The 18,078-nt window shown below is 54.7% G+C and overlaps 4 protein-coding genes across 4 annotated transcripts; 2 read left to right on the top strand and 2 right to left on the bottom strand.

Moving 5' to 3' along the window:
* Positions 1-1,240: 1,240 nt before the first annotated feature.
* Positions 1,241-6,582, bottom strand: BZA05DRAFT_248172 (uncharacterized protein). Its single transcript, XM_051480001.1, has 8 exons — positions 5,517-6,582; positions 3,895-5,439; positions 3,654-3,827; positions 3,064-3,582; positions 2,479-3,012; positions 2,304-2,426; positions 1,800-2,247; positions 1,241-1,742 (listed from the first exon to the last, which is right to left on the bottom strand). Exons 1-8 carry the CDS (start codon positions 6,489-6,491, stop codon positions 1,357-1,359), a joined length of 4,704 nt encoding a protein of 1,567 aa, XP_051341160.1. The 5' UTR covers positions 6,492-6,582; the 3' UTR covers positions 1,241-1,356.
* Positions 6,583-12,141: 5,559 nt separating this feature from the next.
* On the top strand, positions 12,142-13,941 carry BZA05DRAFT_392328 (ATP-NAD kinase-like domain-containing protein). Its single transcript, XM_051483082.1, has 3 exons — positions 12,142-12,419; positions 12,491-12,605; positions 12,692-13,941. Exons 1-3 carry the CDS (start codon positions 12,260-12,262, stop codon positions 13,803-13,805), a joined length of 1,389 nt encoding a protein of 462 aa, XP_051341159.1. The 5' UTR covers positions 12,142-12,259; the 3' UTR covers positions 13,806-13,941.
* BZA05DRAFT_248111 (uncharacterized protein) lies at positions 13,921-15,192 on the top strand. Its single transcript, XM_051480000.1, has one exon. It carries the CDS (start codon positions 14,080-14,082, stop codon positions 15,085-15,087), a length of 1,008 nt encoding a protein of 335 aa, XP_051341158.1. The 5' UTR covers positions 13,921-14,079; the 3' UTR covers positions 15,088-15,192.
* A 798-nt stretch (positions 15,193-15,990) lies between these two features.
* On the bottom strand, positions 15,991-17,153 carry BZA05DRAFT_248096 (uncharacterized protein). Its single transcript, XM_051479999.1, has 3 exons — positions 16,935-17,153; positions 16,412-16,881; positions 15,991-16,333 (listed from the first exon to the last, which is right to left on the bottom strand). Exons 1-3 carry the CDS (start codon positions 17,035-17,037, stop codon positions 16,196-16,198), a joined length of 711 nt encoding a protein of 236 aa, XP_051341157.1. The 5' UTR covers positions 17,038-17,153; the 3' UTR covers positions 15,991-16,195.
* Between the last annotated feature and the right edge of the window lie 925 nt (positions 17,154-18,078).

Here is an 18,078-nt window from a genome sequence, read left to right as displayed (position 1 = left end):
ACCGGGACTCCTCCTCCCTAAAAGCAAATAAACCAGCTGGATGACTGGCTGGCTCCACGTGCGTGGCTGGGTGTGTATAGAGTAGTAGTACCGGTGCTTCACAACCGCTCACTCCGATACCGGTAGTTATGCATAGGTGCAGTAGCAAAAAGTGGGGTGCGATTGATGCCGAAGCTCTCAAGTATGCGTAGTACTACCGCTCGGATATAAATCCAGAATTCTCAAAGAATACCGATTTAATTTCGTATTTGGGTTTTCCTATATTCTCAATTCTACAGTATCGAAAACCTATACGAAGTGTTGTAAAGATACGCTTTTTAAAACGCCGGAAGGACTACTGCAGTTCTTCCGAATGCAACATATTACGCACTATTCGGAATACTAGAGAACCACTAGAGAACTAAAGTATTCGCACAACAATGTAGTGCGGACTGAACGGGGTCATGCTAATCAAGTAGTTCCTGGTAGACTGTAGTAAAACGATGACGACAAGAGTCCTACGGAAGAAATCAGTGTTCGACATAGTCCGGTCCCGACTGTCAAGATCCAGTCCCATCCGCACCTTTTGGAAGACGGGATAAAAGTACCGGTAGTCCGTCTCGTCCGCCAACTTGGTGGACGGGGCTGGACTGCAGTCGACTGCAGTCCGTCGTCCTGCCCTCGATTTTCTTGGACTAGTCCGTCCAAACACCGCTCCCGGACGGACTGCCAAGATACAGTCCAGTCCGGTCCGAGGCCCAGGACGGACGGACTGGACTATGTCGAACACTGGTCCGAGAGACGAGATGGGCTGCAACGAGCCGGCTCAACCCGGGGGGGAGGGGCAGACGGGGGGGCAGACGGGAGAACCGGGACCTTGTGCGTACTTACACTACTATGTATGATCCAGATGGTTACGAGTCCACATGCTCAAATTCTGTTAAATCTACGGACTTAATCACAGGAGCAAGGTGCTCACTGCTCATCAGGCAAGAGTGATATGCGATGCCGCCAGATTGTTTTCATTTTCTTCACTTTCTCTTCACTTCCAGTAATCACCAACATCCATTATCCAATAACCCAATGCATTCCCGAATTCCCAATCCTTTCTATATGAGCAAGTACATACTTAGACATACCCCTTAAGTACCTGATAACTAAAATCGAAGTATATATCCCCCCATAATGCCATGCAAAAAACCAACCAAAGAACAAGGGAATATCTAAAAAGAATCTACCGTATCCTGCGACTAAATACTAGAAAGGTGGGAAAGAAACCAAGGGAGTTCAAAACAAACAGAATATGCCACCGCCTACACAAGGAAACCAACCGAAAATGATTCCCCGAAATTAAATGATAATCCTTCACAGCACCAACTACCTCGCAACCGCCGCCGCCATCTGGCAGCACCACCCCTTCTGCTTCTGCATCTGCATCTGCATCTGCATCTGCATCTGCAACGCCGTCTGTGCGGTACAAGGCGAACACAGCGGGGGGGTGGCCTTCCTAACGACCAAGCCGAGGTCATGAATATCAAAGACGCCAAAGATGCCGTGCAAGCCGACGATCTCATGGTCGTCAGGACACAGCAGTGCGGCGACGCTCTTATTGAAGCAGTCAAACGGCACCGTGCCCATCGAGCCGATGATGGTTTTCTCGCGGCCGAAGGTCGTGTGGAACGACAGGCCGACGATTCGCTCCTCGTCTGAGCCGAGCTTGCGGAATGCGACCTTGATGCGCGAGATGCGCTCGCCGTCGGGGCCTGAAGCAGACGGGGTCAGCAGTGATGCGGCAGTTAATGCACCGGGTGGAGGCTTACCGTTGATGAGCATTTTCCGCTCGCTGCTCAAGTTGACTCCTTCCGCGTCCGCGGGCCAGTCGCCCACCGTGATGACTCCCATGGCGTCCGTTCCGTGCAGCCGGATACTGCAGATCCCTTGGGAGCACCAGACGCGGATCTGGAGCAAGTTTTCGGGCTGGAATACCGAAAACGCTCTCCCGACCGATTCGGGTGCCTGGCCTCTGTATCTTTCCCGAGATGGCTGGTTCCGATGTCCTTGTAGCAACGGAGTGAAGACTAGGCCCCGTGTCTGGAAAGGAGAGCCGTTGAGCCAGCGCAGATGGGTTGCTGGATCTTCAGTGTGATATTCTGGCTCGCTGGGATTTTGTCTGGTCCCCGAATATGCAACGCACACGGAGGTAGACTCCCGGGGGCGATATAAAAGTCCGAGCAAGTTCCACTGGATACGCTCGTAGAGGCTGGGTTTCTGCGAAGCATTAGTGTCGGATTTCTGGACGCAAAGGATTCCTGTGAACTACATACCTTGAACTGAGCGCCGTAGAGTCCCACACTGATATGCCCTGGTGGTGGCGTCAAGTGAAGTGCTGTAGCACCACTCTGAATAATTCCAAACCATGGTGTTGTTCGGCCACGATTCGTCGAAAGCTAATCGATTCATGGTCAGTCCAAGATCACAGCGAGCAGACGGGAGACATACCGCTAGAGCACTAGAGCTGCGGCATCCATCAACTTCAGGAACGAAGATCGAGTCAAAACGCTCCCCTTCCCAAAGCTCAAACGTTGTCTCGAACGCCGACCGTTCTCCAAAGACTCCCTTTGGCCATTTCCCTCTGCGCCGGAAGATGAATCCGCAGAACCGTCCTTCCCGCGTCACATAGGCTTTTACGGCATCTACGTGACCGGTCTCACTACTCTCGTCAAAGACCGTCGAGACGACATAGGCGGTTTCTGAGATGTAAAAGTCTTCGATGATATTCCGGTCAGAAGCCCTCCAAGGGAACCGGATAAGCCTGATGAGCTCCCTTTGCTCACAAGATATCTGCATCCTTTGCTCACGAGATCTTTGCTCCTTCCGCTCAAGAGATCTTTTGGGAGTTGTGGTGAAGATCGGTGCCCACGAGATCAGCTGATCGTGATTGAAGTCGAATTTAACGGCGACAATATACTCCGAGAACTGGGTACGGCACTTGACCGGTGAGGAAATTTCCGCTTCACCGAAATTCGTAATAAACTAAGCCTGTTAGCCCCTGAGGTACCCATGCGGAAGAACTGCCCGACTTACAAATATCCGTTCCATCGGTACAGGAAAGTTGATGGTGGAGTCTTCCCCTTCATCGTCGTCGTCGTATGATGAGGACCGATTTTCAAGTACGGCGACACCAACAATCTCCTCACCAGATCTTTGATTAATTTCCTGGACCACCGTATCCGATTCATCGTCCACGTCTCCGAAGAAGATATCTGGTTCGTCTCCCGCATAGCTGAACCTGATTCCCTTCATCTCTCCATAGATGATAATCCTAGATACCGATTTCAGACTCGCCCAACCGCTAAAGTCGTTGAACGGCTTTCGTCGGCGAACCCTGCACGAAGAATCGATAGCGATATCACTCGGGCTGGAACCGATAACCCAATGCTTGTTGGGGGGTGTATCTTCCCACACACCGAGTGACTCGAATGACTCGTCCTTAGCGTCGAAAGGAATCGAACACGGCAGGGGTTGTGTGAAGATCGAGCCAACGCAGCTACCCCCCTCTGCTGGTTCGAGAAATGCGAGCCCCAGCTGAAGAAACCTCTTATCCTATATCCTCCGGCGTGTCAGTCTATGCTATCCATGAACGTTCGGGGTTGGGGGGTTTTTTTTTTCCGCACCTCATAATCGTAGATTCCATGGACTCCAACTATATTCGTATGGATATTCTCGCGGTGCTCGTTTCCGCACTGACCAGCTGGATTGCTCAAGTCGGGTTGCGGAGCGAAAACCTTATGGGTCCCGCGGAATCTTGGGCCGAACACCTGGCTCTTCCGGCCAGTCTTGGTAAGGAACTATCCACATACACGGTCAGTAAGGGGGACGATGGACGGGATGAACGACAGCCACTGAGGCACCCACCAGAATTCCATATACCCCTTCATCGCCGAACGAGATGACCGACGCGATGATGGGCTCCTTCTCGTCCACGGCGAAGACACCTTCCTTCCCTCCCTCGCGAACGCCCAGCAGACATGACGTCCGCCTGCGATTGCGGTCGACATACATGAACTCCAATCCTCGCAGGAAGTGCTGGTCATAGTAGCCGACGATGCTTTCCAGTCTGCTGGAAGACGGAAACTTGGACCGAAGACCCAATTCGTTTTCGGAAGAACTGCGTTCCCACACCTCCCATTCCGCTCCACGCAGTCTCCAGTCCGGGATAGCCGCGCCCTCCCTCTCGTGCATATAGACGCTTCTCGGTGGAATGCGGTCTTTCCATAGCGATGCCTCTTCGTGGGTCAAGGGCAGCGTGCGGGGAGGAGCGCTTCGAGCGCTTCGAGCGCCAAAGTGGTCGTCCTCTTCGACGAACGTCTCCTCCAATATTCCCACAGTCTCGATGAAACCGGCCGAGCTCAGGAATCCCGTGAGGCCAACGAATTTCCGATATCTTGTCGGCACGATGATCTGCCGCATCAACTTATCCCACTGCCCGATCTTCTTGGCGAACTGGAAATCCACGCATGATTTCGAGTCGCTCTCGTACAACCAGATCGCCTGGGCGCCGCAGATGACGCCGTCGGTAGCGTCGTAGCAGAAGGCGAACCCGACGATGACCCTCCCTCGCAGTGACAGGTCGAAGTGCTTGCTCCCTTCACGGCCGAACCGCCGTGTGTCGGATCCCAGTTCCTCGTCGTGGACAGAGAATTCCAGGCCGCAGAACACGCCCGTCGGCCCATCGCACCAGAAGCGGACCTTCTCGGCTTTGATGTTGACCGTTTCCTCCTTCTCATCCTCGTCTTCGGGTTCCATCCACTCGGGCAGACGGCCCCGATTCCCAATGTACGCCGTGTTGACCGTACCTTCCCTACCGGATCTGGCGCCGACGTACCCCCTCACGACGCTCGTCTGCTTGGCCGCATCACCGGGTGCTCCGAGGAGGGTACGCATGGCATAGGTCGACGTCTCGACCAGGGTTTCCGCGATCGGCTTGACGATCTTCCAAATGCGATTCCGATTCTTCAGCCCGATATCGATCCTGTCCCATTCTCTCCTGTAATCTTCGTCACTGGCATTCTCCGGAAGCCTGGGGGTACGGATGAGGCGTCGTAGCCTTTCGAAGCTCCCTCGCCAATCGATCGAACTCGGTATGCCACGTTTGATGTATTCCTCGTGCCTTCCGATTTCCGGGGCGAGCGTCGGTAGGTATTTGAATTCTTGCTTCAGGAAACGGCGGTAGTAACTCGGCCTGAGCTCAACGTTGAGAGCGTCGGGACTGGCAATCTTGAGACTGAATATGTCCGAAGAAGAGAGGTAACTCCATATCTCCAGGATCACCTCCGGCGGTAGGCTCGAGAACGGATCCACGAGGGCTGCGCGCGGTGCCATCGGTAGCGGATCATGGTTCGGGAGAAGCTTCAGCGGGTGATCACGCACGGAAATCATCGAAGGATCTGCAGCCAGCCACTGGACAAGGATCGAATAAGCTGGGGGATTCACCCGGTATCGAACCGAAGAGTGTAAAAACGCTGATGGGAGCTTACATGACATCCGTCCTCGTGTCTCCACTTCCATCCCTCGCCACTCCCCTGTGCTTCTCGGTAATTCACTTCGCCCAATCGCGTGACGATCTCCTTCCTGGTCGTGCCTTCGCGGAGCACAGCATTGGTCTGATCGGCCTGCTGCCTGCGTCCGCTGATGGCGACCAGGCTGCGGAGGTAGCCCCACATGTGATCGTAGTCGATGTCTTCGTTCATGCCGTCGATGCCCTTCTCGTCGCCGGTCACCTCGATCGCCCAGTCCAGCAGCGACCAGCATTCGTCGTGGAAGGGAATCGACGAGATGGAGCTCTGGACGTGGGTGCCGCCGAGTTCCTGGTAGACGTGGAATCCGTACGTGTTCCGCAAGAGGTCGGATTCCGAGAAGATGGGGTATTCGGGGTTTCCACCGTCCTCATCGTCGACGGAGGCGTATGCGTCCGCCCAGTTGTCGCTCTGGCGTATCAGACCTCGGCCGGTCAGGAAAACCTGCTCGCCGACCTCGGTGTATCGCTGCCAGTTGGCAGGGGTGTTGGCCGCCTCGTTGTGGATCAGGGCTCGCAGATTCTTGGTCCATTTCATCTGTCTGACGGATATCAGGTCGCCATCGTACGCCTGTCGCACGGCAGCCTTGCCTTCACCCGCGACGTGCCGGGGCTGGGCTCGAAGCCGTAGCTGCCGCCTCCGCCGTGCTGCATATCCCATACCCTTCTCGACAATCACGTCTTCCGGTATCACAGCATTCTTCCCGACGAAGTTGAACTCGTTGCTGCTGTCAAGATCTTCTGGATCGGGAGCCTGCTTCGAGAGCCCTTGAGGGGGCGTTGCCGTGCAGATGCTGCTGCTGCCGCCGCCGCCGTCAGGATTGGCATTGCTCGAGTGCGCCGGGTGGACGGCAGTACGAAAGACCTGGGCAAACGGGCCCCCGCAGAGAGCACAGTAGAAATGGGTCTCGTAAGGATGATTCCGGACGCCCGGCATCACGACTGGGAGTCTTATTTTCTTTTCTTTCGAGTTGTGTGAGTATGGTTTGTGTATAGAGGCCCTGTGTAGCGATATGGATCCGGCGGTTTTCGACGGAAGACGTCCAGCTATGTATGTAGTTAACGCGTGCGTGCGAGCGAGCGGGCGATCGTCCGGTCCTAGATATCTGCCTGGCGATCAATGCGAAGTGGAAAAAGAAAGCGGACGGGAGAAGCCAGGGAATCGAGCACCCAGTCTCTTTCTTGTACTTCTGGCAATGCGCTTGGATATATGTATCCGCAACCGCCCTCCCTCCCCCCGCCTCCCCGTCCACCTCCACCTTCACGTCCACTTCCTCCACCTCTTCCTGCCTCCTGCCTGCTACTCCTGCTCCGTCCATCTTGTTATTCTGACCTGACGTGACCCTCCGGCCACCTCGATTTCCACGGTAGCGAGAGTCAACCGGGCGGGAGAGCCACTCTGCGAGACAAGCCACACCAGTGAATGCGTACTAGCGCCCGCATTGCAAGGATATGGGGGGCGCATAAATCTCGCCATGCTCGATGTGGAGGCCGTGAAAGCTAAGCCCGCAGCCAGGTAGATTTAATATTGGTGGTGGTGGTGGTGGTGGTGGGCCGGCCGGGAGGGGGGGATCAGGGACATCTAGTGCCGGAGTAAGTAGATATTTAGATCGGGGGAATTAAAATCTAAATGCGGTAATACATTAGCATTTATTAAAATTAAAAAAATTACAGGTGTCCGCAGGCAAATGGCCCCGCCGGGAACGAAAATCACAATATCGCGGCCAGTTCTTGCCCGTTTTCTTCAATAAAACACTCCTCTGGACTGCACTGTTGCGCTCGTTCTATCAGTTCGATAGTTCCACCGGTCTGTCGCCGTTGACCGGGCGTCCGCAGCCAACTGGCCCCGGCGGGAACGAAAATTACAATATCGCAGCCGGTTCTTGCCAGTTTTCTTCAATAAAACACACCTCTGGACCGCACGGGTGCGCTGATTCCATCAGTGTTCCACCGGTCTGTCGCCATTGACGGGGCGTCCATAGCCTGCTCCAGAGCTCCATAGCCCCGCCGGGACCGAAAATTACGATTTCTCGGCCAGTTCCTGCCTGTTTCCTGCTATTAATCACTCATCTGGATCGCACGAGCGCACTCATTCCATGAGTCCCATCGTTCCACTGGCCCAACGCCGTTGACCGGGCTCCCACTCCAGAGCTCCAGCACTCCACAGCCCCACAGGGACCGAAAATCACAATCTCTCGGCCAGTTCTTGCCTGTTTTCCAAGGCGCAGATATACAAAGCTCATCGACAGGTTAGTGATAAGCCAAAATTGTAGTAAATTTGTTGGTGATTATTCCCATTTATTATATGCATAATATTCTTCATCAGGGCAATTAGCCACCATGTTTGTTGCCAAGACTTCCTAATCGAGAACTCAGCCGTGCCAAAACTGGGCTGTGGCAGCCTTGCCCCTGGACATTCCCGGGGCCTCCCCATACTAAATCATTTTTCGTCTATTTATTTTGCATTTTGGTTGCCACCCAACCACACCCTTTAAAAAAAAAGAGCGCTGTGTAAATTATCTCCTGCCTCTTCTCTATCGCTGTACAGAGCTCTTTTTTAAAATTAGGTTGTTGTTGTCAACTAACCGAACGTCAAAAGTGGGGGTGAAAACACTCCGGATCTAGACGTCCCCAACCATATTCGAGACCGTGCGCAGTTCAGCCTGATTGTACTAACCACCATCTACTTGTGTACTGCTAGTATGATATATCGAGATTCTGCCATAGCCAGCACGACCAAGTCGGTCTCAGCACCTACATAGCATACAAAGATACCAAGGGCTTACATACACATACACATACTCACTTTCACACTCAGTTAGCACCAGCAATGCCGTGTCTTTCAGGGGGTGTATGTAGAGTATGATGTGTACTCTGGATGGATCTACTCGGCCATGTACACATCTACCGGTATGTGGCTACATATTCCCCTCTTTCTCCTTCTCCGCCGAGCTAAGATAGATACCGTATGTATGGGCTCGGTGCCGGCGGTGGATGATGGGGAATGCGGCCAAGTAATGATGATATTGATGTCCCCGCATGCGGCGCTTCCAGTAGAAGATACTGGTAACCACCCCCCAGTCCGGTCTTCGGCGATTGGATCCGAGTCCCATAACCATGTGGAAACAGAAAAGTCGAACGAATCAGCTAACAAGACGATGACCCGTCCACACCACCACCACCGACGATATGGAGATACTGTAACTATGATACTGACCAGTGACCAGTATCACACAACCCAACACACACATCACCTCCACCTAGCTCATGGCCTCCGTGGCAATGGTTGCTAGCTAGTGCTGTCAGCCACCGCTAACCCGCTTCACTGGCCGGCCCGGCGCTTCAGCCCGCAGCGTGCATACGGACCCAGCATGGCAGCACTGGCCCACAATACCCACGGTGCATAAGTCGGATGAAATCGAATGCATGGAGGACCTATATAGAGTGCTCTACATAAATACATCCTTTCTAGGTATCTGGCCAAGTACTTGCCCACTCTAGATGCTTCCACATGCACCCCACCTATCTTCCCAGGCCTATCCGGGAGAACTGAGGGGATGGGACGCGTCCTCGATAGAGTGGTTCCCGCCAATTGATACATACCCAAGTAATTATACACATGCTTCTTACTACCTACCGTACTCCTCTTCGCTCATGGCCTTCGAAGACATGATCCAGCGGAACTGGAGCCCCGACATGGTATGTTGGGTACCATGTAGGTGCTTGGGTACCGTAGATATGCATTTTCCAGCCTCCAGAAAGAAAGAAAAGAAAAAACAAAAAAACAGTCTTCCTGTTACATACTTCTTGGTACTTCCAAACAGAATCCGAGTCAACCGATCAAAAACATATATCTATATATACAGTGTAAATGGAACCACCCTCGAGTCTTGACTGAGCCAATGGGCCTTCGCGCCTATCGCGTTTGCACCGATCCTGTCCGATCCCAGACAGGACTCCTAGACAGGACTTCCGGACGAGACATCATTTTCAGTGAACATCGAGGACACTGGACACTGGACACTGCCGGTCCTGCCTATCCCATCGAACATCTGCCGCCGCCGCCGCCGCTGCCGCCACCACCAATGATTTGAACTCGGACTGTCCCGCCGCCTCCACCATCAATTGTTTGAATCCGGACTCTCCCGCCACCACCACTGGAAGTTTGCGCAACGAGACAATACTTCCCTCATAGGAAAAATGATCCTACATACACTCAACTAAAAACTTCCCTTTCTCCTCAACAGAGGTAGAGTACTAGTAAAGTGCAAACCTACTTCTCACCCACATAACTCCCATCCATGGCGCATCCATCCATCCATACTTACTATGTACTGCTACTACTAACTAGAGCATGCGAGGTAAGCGCTCATGCATGGGCTGCATGCTTACCGCAAAAAAAATCCCCGTCGTAGGCGCCCGGGCTGTCCTCCCCACCAGCTGCGAAGTGGTACACTACGAGGACGGCAGTTGTTTTTTCTTGCTTCCCTGGCGGCCTGGCCCGACTCCCCTCCCCTCCCTTCCCGACTCCCGAGCAAGCGCTGTCTTTTGTTCCCCCGGCGACCACCACCACGACGACGACGATCCAGCGGATCCAACGGTTGTAGCGTTGCTCTAAGGATGGATACGTACGTACGTACACATCTACTGCCTACTACGGTACTACGGTACTGCGGTAGATGGTAGACTGGTAGACTGGTAGTTAGTGGCTGACTAGCCGTTGGCGGGATATCCATCATAACCTTCCTGCCTTCCATGCCGATGGTCTCCGGATCCACATATGTAAGTATATAGATGTGCAAGTCCCGGCAACCGCATCCCTAGGCACTTCGGTACATCGGTGCTTATTTATGTACAAGTACTTGGCCCCACAAGCCAGCCCATCAAGCCAGCCTAGCAAGCACAAGCCCCCCCCCGTCGCCCCGTCGCCCCGTCACCTGACCAGAATCCTCCCAAACCCACCTCCCCACCCATGGCAATCTGGATACGTATCCTGGCCGAACATTCCAAAGTCTGGGACGCCAGCCAGGATAGAGGATGGGCAGGATGGGGCAAGATGGGCAGGGTGGATGCAAAGGATGGGCAGGATGGATGGATGGGCATTGGGCTGGCCAATGTCAGCCCATGTGGAATATGGCTGGTCAAGTGCGGGTTTCTGGAGGTCGAGACTCGAGACGGGTCCTGTGAGCGAGTGGGTGAGCCCTTCCATCTAGCCAACCAGCGGTATTGCCCGCCCGCCCTGCCAGTGCCAGTGCTGCCTATATACAGAGCATACCGTACTCAGTGCTACCATGGCGAGGGACTGAACCGCACATCAGCACACATACCACACACATACACACCCCCCCTATACATACACACACATACACCACCCTCCCCCAGATACATACGAGGGAATAACTCCTCTCCCTACTCTACACAATGTGAAACCATCCGGCGGCCCGGAGAGTTTATGTCTCAGCTCGCCGCCAAAAGCCGGCGGCGGCGAGTTGATTCACCGTCACGAGCGAAGAAGAAAAACAAAAGGCTGGGTGGAAAGATTCCGACCTCCTATGTACCGTACCCACGAAAGAACGCGGTCTTCGGCGAATGGTCGGCTCGGCATCAGCCGTGTGGGCGGGCGGGCAGGGAGGGCCGAGTAAGGACCGGCGCCGCGAAGATGGGCGGTGATGCACGCTTGCTACTACAGAGATATATGCGCACCAGCTCATAATCCGGCACTCGCACTCGCACGCGCACCCCCGCGCCGGCCCAAATGGAATAAAATGTCAACTCTTACCGGGTCCCACATATACCGTACTCTACATACCGGTACTCCATCTCGGCAGGGCGCGTTTCGAAACATCTCGTATTCAAGTATTTAAGCGCTGGACGCGGAGCATCGGGTGTAATTAACGCACTCGTTAAAGTACTCCACGCACTCCACGTGGTTGCTACGGACCTACGGTATTTACCGTATGTACGAGTACTCTGCGAGGCAAGTAAGAAGTAAGATCATCAACACCATAATGCGAAAGCGCCCTGACCGCAGCAGCAGCACGGAGGGGTTATCGAGTCAACGACGACGACGACACGGCCTCTTGGGAGCGGGTAGAGTGGGGGAGTGGGTTAGCACGCCATCGATTGACAGCTCAGGTCATAGCAGTATTGCAGTATTGCAGTATCTATTGCAGTGATCGACAGGCTACCTACGGTATCGTTGCTATGTAAGTGCATACATACATTATAATACATTATACACTCCAAGGAGTGCGAGTAACTTCGGGGCATTGACGCGCAGTAAGCTGTTCGGAAAGCATAGTGCACCCTGATATTGACATCCATCCAACTATGCAGATGCACCACTGGTCCAGTGATCCAGTGATCCCTCGGCGTGATCGAGCGCTGGACGCACTCACGCAGGTGCTCCGGATGCGGACCGGAGAGAGAGAGAGAGAAAGAGAAAGAGAGGGAATCACTAGACTGCGGTACCTATGGCATTGGCAGCCCTTAATTGTCGACCTGTACGTAATATACCGGATGGAAGCAACAGATAGGCACACCGAGTGATCACCCGAGAACCAAGTGCTTTCCCATGAGCCGAGGAGCTACCAGCTCTGGAGTAACCATTGACCCTGGGAAGGCACACTAGCCGAACGCGTTAGATAACTAGCACTTGGATAACTACGTCAAGCAGAAAATCGACACCCATCGAAACTCCGAGTCATGCCCATCTTGCCATTGCCCACGACGATGCCAACTATAGCGCCGCGCCTACGAACCCGAATATGCGAGAACAGCAGACGGTGGTTTTCGGCCAGCTATCGCAAGCAGGAGGTTCTTTCTATCCACCAACTGCCGGAGCGAATCCGCCCCACGTACACTAGTATGAATCCCATCGCCGACGCTCGAGCTTCTGGGTGCTTTTGGTGATAACGGTTGGAAATCCTGTGACAGAACGAAGCGATAGTAAACTCCTCTCGCTACAATGGGAGCAGGAGCCCCGGAATGTCATGATCATCCGGAAACCGGGGGTCGCGGCGGTCGGCGACGCAGTGGTTGAATTCGCACAGTGTGACTCGAACAACGTCCATCTATTATTTAGTTCCGGCTTGTGAGCGAGCGTACGAGAGACTGACGCTGATGGCGGAAGTGCAGACATCTCAAAGCTACGTACCCCTCGACGAACATCATCCTCGAGCCGACGGTCGCCGCGAATCTGCACTACCGTCTGCCCTTCCCCGTGTTCGCGATCCCTCCCCCGTCACGATCGACGCCGTTCCCGTTCACCCAGTCCACATACCCCCGCACACCGCACCACTACCAGTACCCGCGCATCCGCCCGGCCGGATACGACTCCGAGCCGGGAGAGGGGGACGGCAATGACGGGGCCGCAGCGGGGCCCGAATCCTTCGCCTCCGTCGAGCTGCAGACGAATCCGTACCATCGGAAAACCGACATCCTCGTGACGCTGGGCGGCGACGGCACGATACTCCACGCGGCATCGCTCTTCTCCACCAGCCGCGCTGTGCCGCCGGTCCTGGCGTTCGCCATGGGCACGCTCGGATTCCTGGGGGAATTCAAATGGGCCGAATACAAGGCGGCATTTGCGGCGCTGCGGGGCTCGAACGCCAGTAGTAGTACTACCGAAACCTCGCCGTCCTCCACCGTCCGCGTGCTCCAGCGGAACCGGTTGAAGGCCGGCGTGTTCGGCGCAAACGGGGAAAGGATCGGCGGCGAGTGGGGCGAGTACGAGGGCATCGAGGATGCGCACGCCATGAACGAGCTGTCCATCCACCGGGGCCGAGAGCCGCACCTGGCGATCCTCGAGGTGTACATCGACTCGCATTTCCTGACGGAGGCGGTGGCCGACGGGATCATCGTGTCGACGCCGACGGGGTCCACCGCGTACTCGCTCTCTTCCGGCGGCAGCATCCTGCATCCGTCCGTGCCGTCGCTGCTGCTGACCCCCATCTGCCCAAGGAGTCTGAGTTTCCGCCCGCTCGTGCTGCCGGAGGACGCAAAGATCACGCTGAAGCTGAGCGAGAGGAATAGAGGTAGGGAGGTCGAGGTCAGTGTGGACGGCAGGAGGTGGGGCGGGCTGGGCCCCGGACAAGAGGTCAGGGTGTGGTTGGAGTCGCTGGCGAAGGGGAGCGGCGAAGGCGGGATTCCTTGCGTTAAAAGGCTAGGGACGCCCTCGGCGGGGGATGGTTGGGTCGGCGGCCTGAACGGGTTGCTGAAGTTTAACTATCCCTTCGGAGAGGAGGAGTAGCTGCTGCGGTAACATCCAAAACATCTCGTTACTGCCAGATGCACTGCAGGTGTGCGTGCACGTATGTATATACCGTGAGCTCGATTATCTAGAAGATGACCCATTAGGGCTTTTTTACGAGTTTATAAGGACCACCAGTTTCTTTCGTTGATGATTTTGCCAGCACTGAACCGCTATGTAGCAGGGACCGTGTTCACGTGACCCATACTAGACCTACCGCCGTTTCGCGTCGAGTGTCTCCAGGACACGCGATTGTACTGGTAGTTACGACACGATGTCCGAACCAACGCCCTTCCCGCTCCCCGCCTCGTTCCCACCAACTGACACACTCTACTACCCCGCAACCCACAATGCCTCGACCGCGCCGCTGCTCCTCTTCCTCCCGGGCAACCCCGGGCTAATAAACTACTACCGCACCTTCCTCTCAACGCTCCACACACTGCACCCGCACCTAACCATCCTCGGCGCGTCGCACGCGGGGTTCACGCCGACCGCATCGTCGACACGGCACAGCGCGTCGTGGGCATGGACGTGGGGACCCGGCCCATTTGACCTGTCCATGCAAGTCTCACTAAAGCGCACTTTGCTATCGCACGCCATGTCTGTGCTCCCCGCCTGTGCAGACGGTTCCCCGCGCCGCGTGCTGCTAATGGCGCACTCGATGGGCGCGTACCTCTCGCTGGAGCTGATCTCGTCGCTGCAGTGCACGCCGGCAGACGAGCTGCGCATAGTCGGCGGAATAATGCTGTTCCCAACCGTCATGCATATCGCGCGCTCGCCGCAGGGCCGCGCCATGGCGCCGTTCCTGCGGAGTAAGCTGGTGCAGGCGGCGGCGGGGTGGGGGGCGTACGCCGCTTCGTGGTTGCCGGTGGGCGTGGTAAGGGGCGTGGTGAGGGGGGTTACGGGACAGACTAGAGAGGCCGCTGGTGTTACCGCCGTGTTGGTCGCTGATCCGAGTGTCCTAAGACAGACGATCAGGCTCGCTGCGGAGGAGATGGAAGTTATCGATCAGGATAGGTGGGGCGAGGAGGTGTGGAATGCGGGCGGAATTGGAGGGGCGGAGGCGGGGAAGGGCGGGATGGTGTTTGTGTTTGGCCAAGGGGATTGGTGGGTCGCCGAGAAGACTAGAGAGGAGATCTTGGAGATGAGGGGGAATGGGAAGGGAGGTGGCGCACGCGTGGTGCTTGAGGAGAGGGGGTTGCCACATGGGTTCTGTATTCACCATGGCGAGGTCATGGCTGAGCTCTGTGGGAGCTGGTTGAGTGATATTCTGGGGGAATAGATAGAGTACTAGGTAGATCGTAACGCAGGAAAGATACAGATAGGCAGTTTTAGAATGATGACATGATTTTCACGAGTGTGTGAGGTATGGTGAAAAGTGAACACGGATCACGGTAGTTTGCGACTCCTTCAACGCCAGGATGGTAACGAGCTCCCGCATAGAGTAGTCAACGGTGATCAACGGTGATCAACAGTGATTACAGGGACGACCTTCGAAGGCACGCTTCGGACTCTGAGAGCTCCTTCCGAAGTTGTCCGAACTAGTTACGATGACTGTATGATGGCAATTGCGTGCACTCCAATGTCCATCCTTCAGTCTTTTCCCACCACGCTCGCTCGCTCACGAAGTCACTCCCTCCCCCCTTCAAGATCCACAGCTTCGCAGCTCGGGCTTGTAAAAAACAAGTTCCTGAAATGAAGGTATAGGTACCTTGTAGGTAAGTCCTTGCCGCAAATGCACTCAGTCCGTATGTGTAATCCGGCGGTTCACAGGTAGGATATTGACCATCACTGCGGACTGCTCACAGCGTGGGGGGGACCGTCGACCGGCCCGAGCCGAAACGAGAGGAGAATCGACAGGAAGCAGGAAGTCGGTCCGGAAGTCGGTTCTCGTATGTACGGTTGGATTAAAGTAGATCAGCCTTCTAGATATACATCTGCAGGCTACCGAAGCCCTTATCGATAGTAACTTTCTTTCTGTTCGTCTATTAGAGTGGTCAAACATCCTTTGAGCTTGTCGAGATTTCTCATATATAGAGGTAAATCCAATCACATGGAGCATACATGGTATCACCTTGGCTTCTTTCGAAGAAGCCACGCTCTCGCTCATTCACCGAATGGATTATGGATTATGGATCTTGCCGTCCACTTGCGCCCGAAGCTGTACGGCGGGCACTTGTTAAATCCCCATCCATCAAACACCTCCCTCCGACCAGGCTCCCCTCGATAGGTATCCCTCGACGGAGCCATAACCACAGCCTGCAGCCCCTTCAACAAAGTACCTCCGAGAGAATTGTGTGGAGTTGTTGAATCCCAATCAACGGTCGAACTTTCCTGGGACATTTGCATGCATGCATTCAAGCTCGCCTTCACTCTTGAGGGGAGGAAATTCATCTGCCAATGTTCGTTGTCCATAACTTGATCATCTGGGCGATGAGAGATGAGAGATTGTGCGGCGAACAAGACGAACAAGGCGCAAAACTCGTGATCATTTCAACCTTCAGAGTCCAGATCCGGGAAGGGACAGACTGGTATTTTCATTAGCGGAAGAGTAAGGCAACTACCGGTATGAGGGAGCGAAGTATCTTGGCCTGTACTCTACTGACATTGAGCGGACGTCTGTCGATGAGATGACAGTTAAACATCATGCAGTTTGGCGCAACTAGCTTTGGTATACCTAGCACAGCTCGCCGCTTTCTCTCATGCTCAGCACCGTGCTTGCAGCTCGGATCCAGTCGATCGTCGTCGTCAAGATCTGGCCGACTCCCGGGCCTCGCCAGTAGTCTGTATGTATGGTGCGAATTCCGGGCTTTGTGTTCCGAGCAAGAAGCCGTTCCGAGCACACGCGTTCCTTCCTCTTTACCATACGCTCCGGCAACCACCACTACTCCAAAGGCGGCACGCCGTATGTCCATTATGTTTGGGCTTTTCCAACACGCAAAGCCGGCCAGAAGCCCGGCTCCACGCGGTATATATGTACGGTACATCTGAAGATTTGTAGGCTCGGAGGTTCCACTGGCCTTAGCTAGGTACACAGCTAGCCGGATAGCCTCGATCCGGCTGTCAGCTTTCTCTTCTTTCGAGCCTTCGTCAGCGGCGCGTCCGAGCGCAGGCAAGCAACCTACCGACCATCGGCCTTATGCACCGCTTTAGATAGCATCGGCTTCAGCACCGTTGCGGATAGCGCACTGCGCGGCGCGTTCATGTCCCGTCCATCACCGTCTACATACATACTCTGGGACTCTAGGCTCGGCACGGCAGCTCCCCAAAACAGGCATGTGCGTAAGACTCAAGCACTGATACATAGGAAGCACGCGATGGTGTCTGCGCCCGAATAGTCGGACGGAAACAGAGACAGAGAGAGAGAGAGAGAAACGAAATTGCTGTTGGATATCGTGGGCGTTTGGTGGCATAAAGTCGTAGGGCTGTTGTTGGCGTTGTTGTCGCTCTTATGGATCCTGTTGCTACGGAGACGGCAATGACTGTCTGTCTGGCATGTGGCTGTCTCTGAAGGCGGTCAAAGGTACAGTAAACACCTGCACAGTGCACAGCGGACAGTGTGGTGATGTGTCCAAGATAAAGCAAGAGAGAAAAAAAAAACCCGAGCAAGACCAACCCTTCAAGACTGCATGCAGATACTCAGGCGGAACAGTTGGATCAAGCCAGCCCATTCGCACGCGCAGGTGCTTGATGGTTGACACTGCACTTCTATAGCACCCAAGTACCTTGGTATGTACTCTACCTATCGACCATCATGACGACCACGAGAGCATAGAAACCTGGCCTCCAACAGATCGTACATAGCTGCAACGTCCACATTCTTGTCTCTCCACATCCACACCGTAAACACCTCTAACAATAGCAATACGTTCGCACCTCCTACCGCCCCGACGACCGGAAAGACCTTTGCAACTGGGAAAATCAACTCCTTTACCATCATACCGATACATACCTGGTCTTTTACTACGGTCCCCGAAACCGAATCTACCTAGGCTTCCATCTCCAACGCCGTCTCCCGACATCCCCGCTAGATCGATTCATTGGCCTGTCTCGTCTGCGTTGTACCTGCCTACATACGTCAAACATTCCACCCCAGCTGGCAGCCCCAGCTTCTGGCTTCGTCGCTTCGCTATTCTACGACCTATCCCACTCTCCTCGGCTTTCTTGTGGGGGATTTCTGCCAGCGCTTAGCCAGGTGACGGACATAGGGTAGGTAGCCGATTCTACCGGGGCGCACTGCTGTGAAAGGAAACAGGCACAAGCACAGGCATAG

This window comes from Tricharina praecox (genome assembly GCF_024521635.1).
Source record: "Tricharina praecox strain CBS 144465 chromosome Unknown BZA05scaffold_7, whole genome shotgun sequence".
Lineage (NCBI taxonomy): Eukaryota > Fungi > Ascomycota > Pezizomycetes > Pezizales > Pyronemataceae > Tricharina > Tricharina praecox.
Note: the sequence above shows the minus strand (reverse complement) of the source record. Positions and strands in the feature narration are given on the sequence as shown.

Coding starts and splice junctions, on each gene's coding strand:
- BZA05DRAFT_248172 (XM_051480001.1), bottom strand. CDS start 6,491: ATGCCGGGCGTCCGGAATCATCCTTACGAGACCCATTTCTACTGTGCT. Junction 5,440..5,516: donor GACACGAGGACGGATGTCAT/GTAAGCTCCCAT, acceptor ATCCTTGTCCAG/TGGCTGGCTGCAGATCCTTC. Junction 3,583..3,653: donor ATGGAATCTACGATTATGAG/GTGCGGAAAAAA, acceptor CGGAGGATATAG/GATAAGAGGTTTCTTCAGCT.
- BZA05DRAFT_392328 (XM_051483082.1), top strand. CDS start 12,260: ATGCCCATCTTGCCATTGCCCACGACGATGCCAACTATAGCGCCGCGC. Junction 12,420..12,490: donor AATCCGCCCCACGTACACTA/GTATGAATCCCA, acceptor ATCCTGTGACAG/AACGAAGCGATAGTAAACTC. Junction 12,606..12,691: donor GCAGTGGTTGAATTCGCACA/GTGTGACTCGAA, acceptor GCGGAAGTGCAG/ACATCTCAAAGCTACGTACC.
- BZA05DRAFT_248111 (XM_051480000.1), top strand. CDS start 14,080: ATGTCCGAACCAACGCCCTTCCCGCTCCCCGCCTCGTTCCCACCAACT.
- BZA05DRAFT_248096 (XM_051479999.1), bottom strand. CDS start 17,037: ATGTATGTAGACGGTGATGGACGGGACATGAACGCGCCGCGCAGTGCG. Junction 16,882..16,934: donor AGCGGTGCATAAGGCCGATG/GTCGGTAGGTTG, acceptor AAGGCTCGAAAG/AAGAGAAAGCTGACAGCCGG. Junction 16,334..16,411: donor TCGACAGACGTCCGCTCAAT/GTCAGTAGAGTA, acceptor TGAAAATACCAG/TCTGTCCCTTCCCGGATCTG.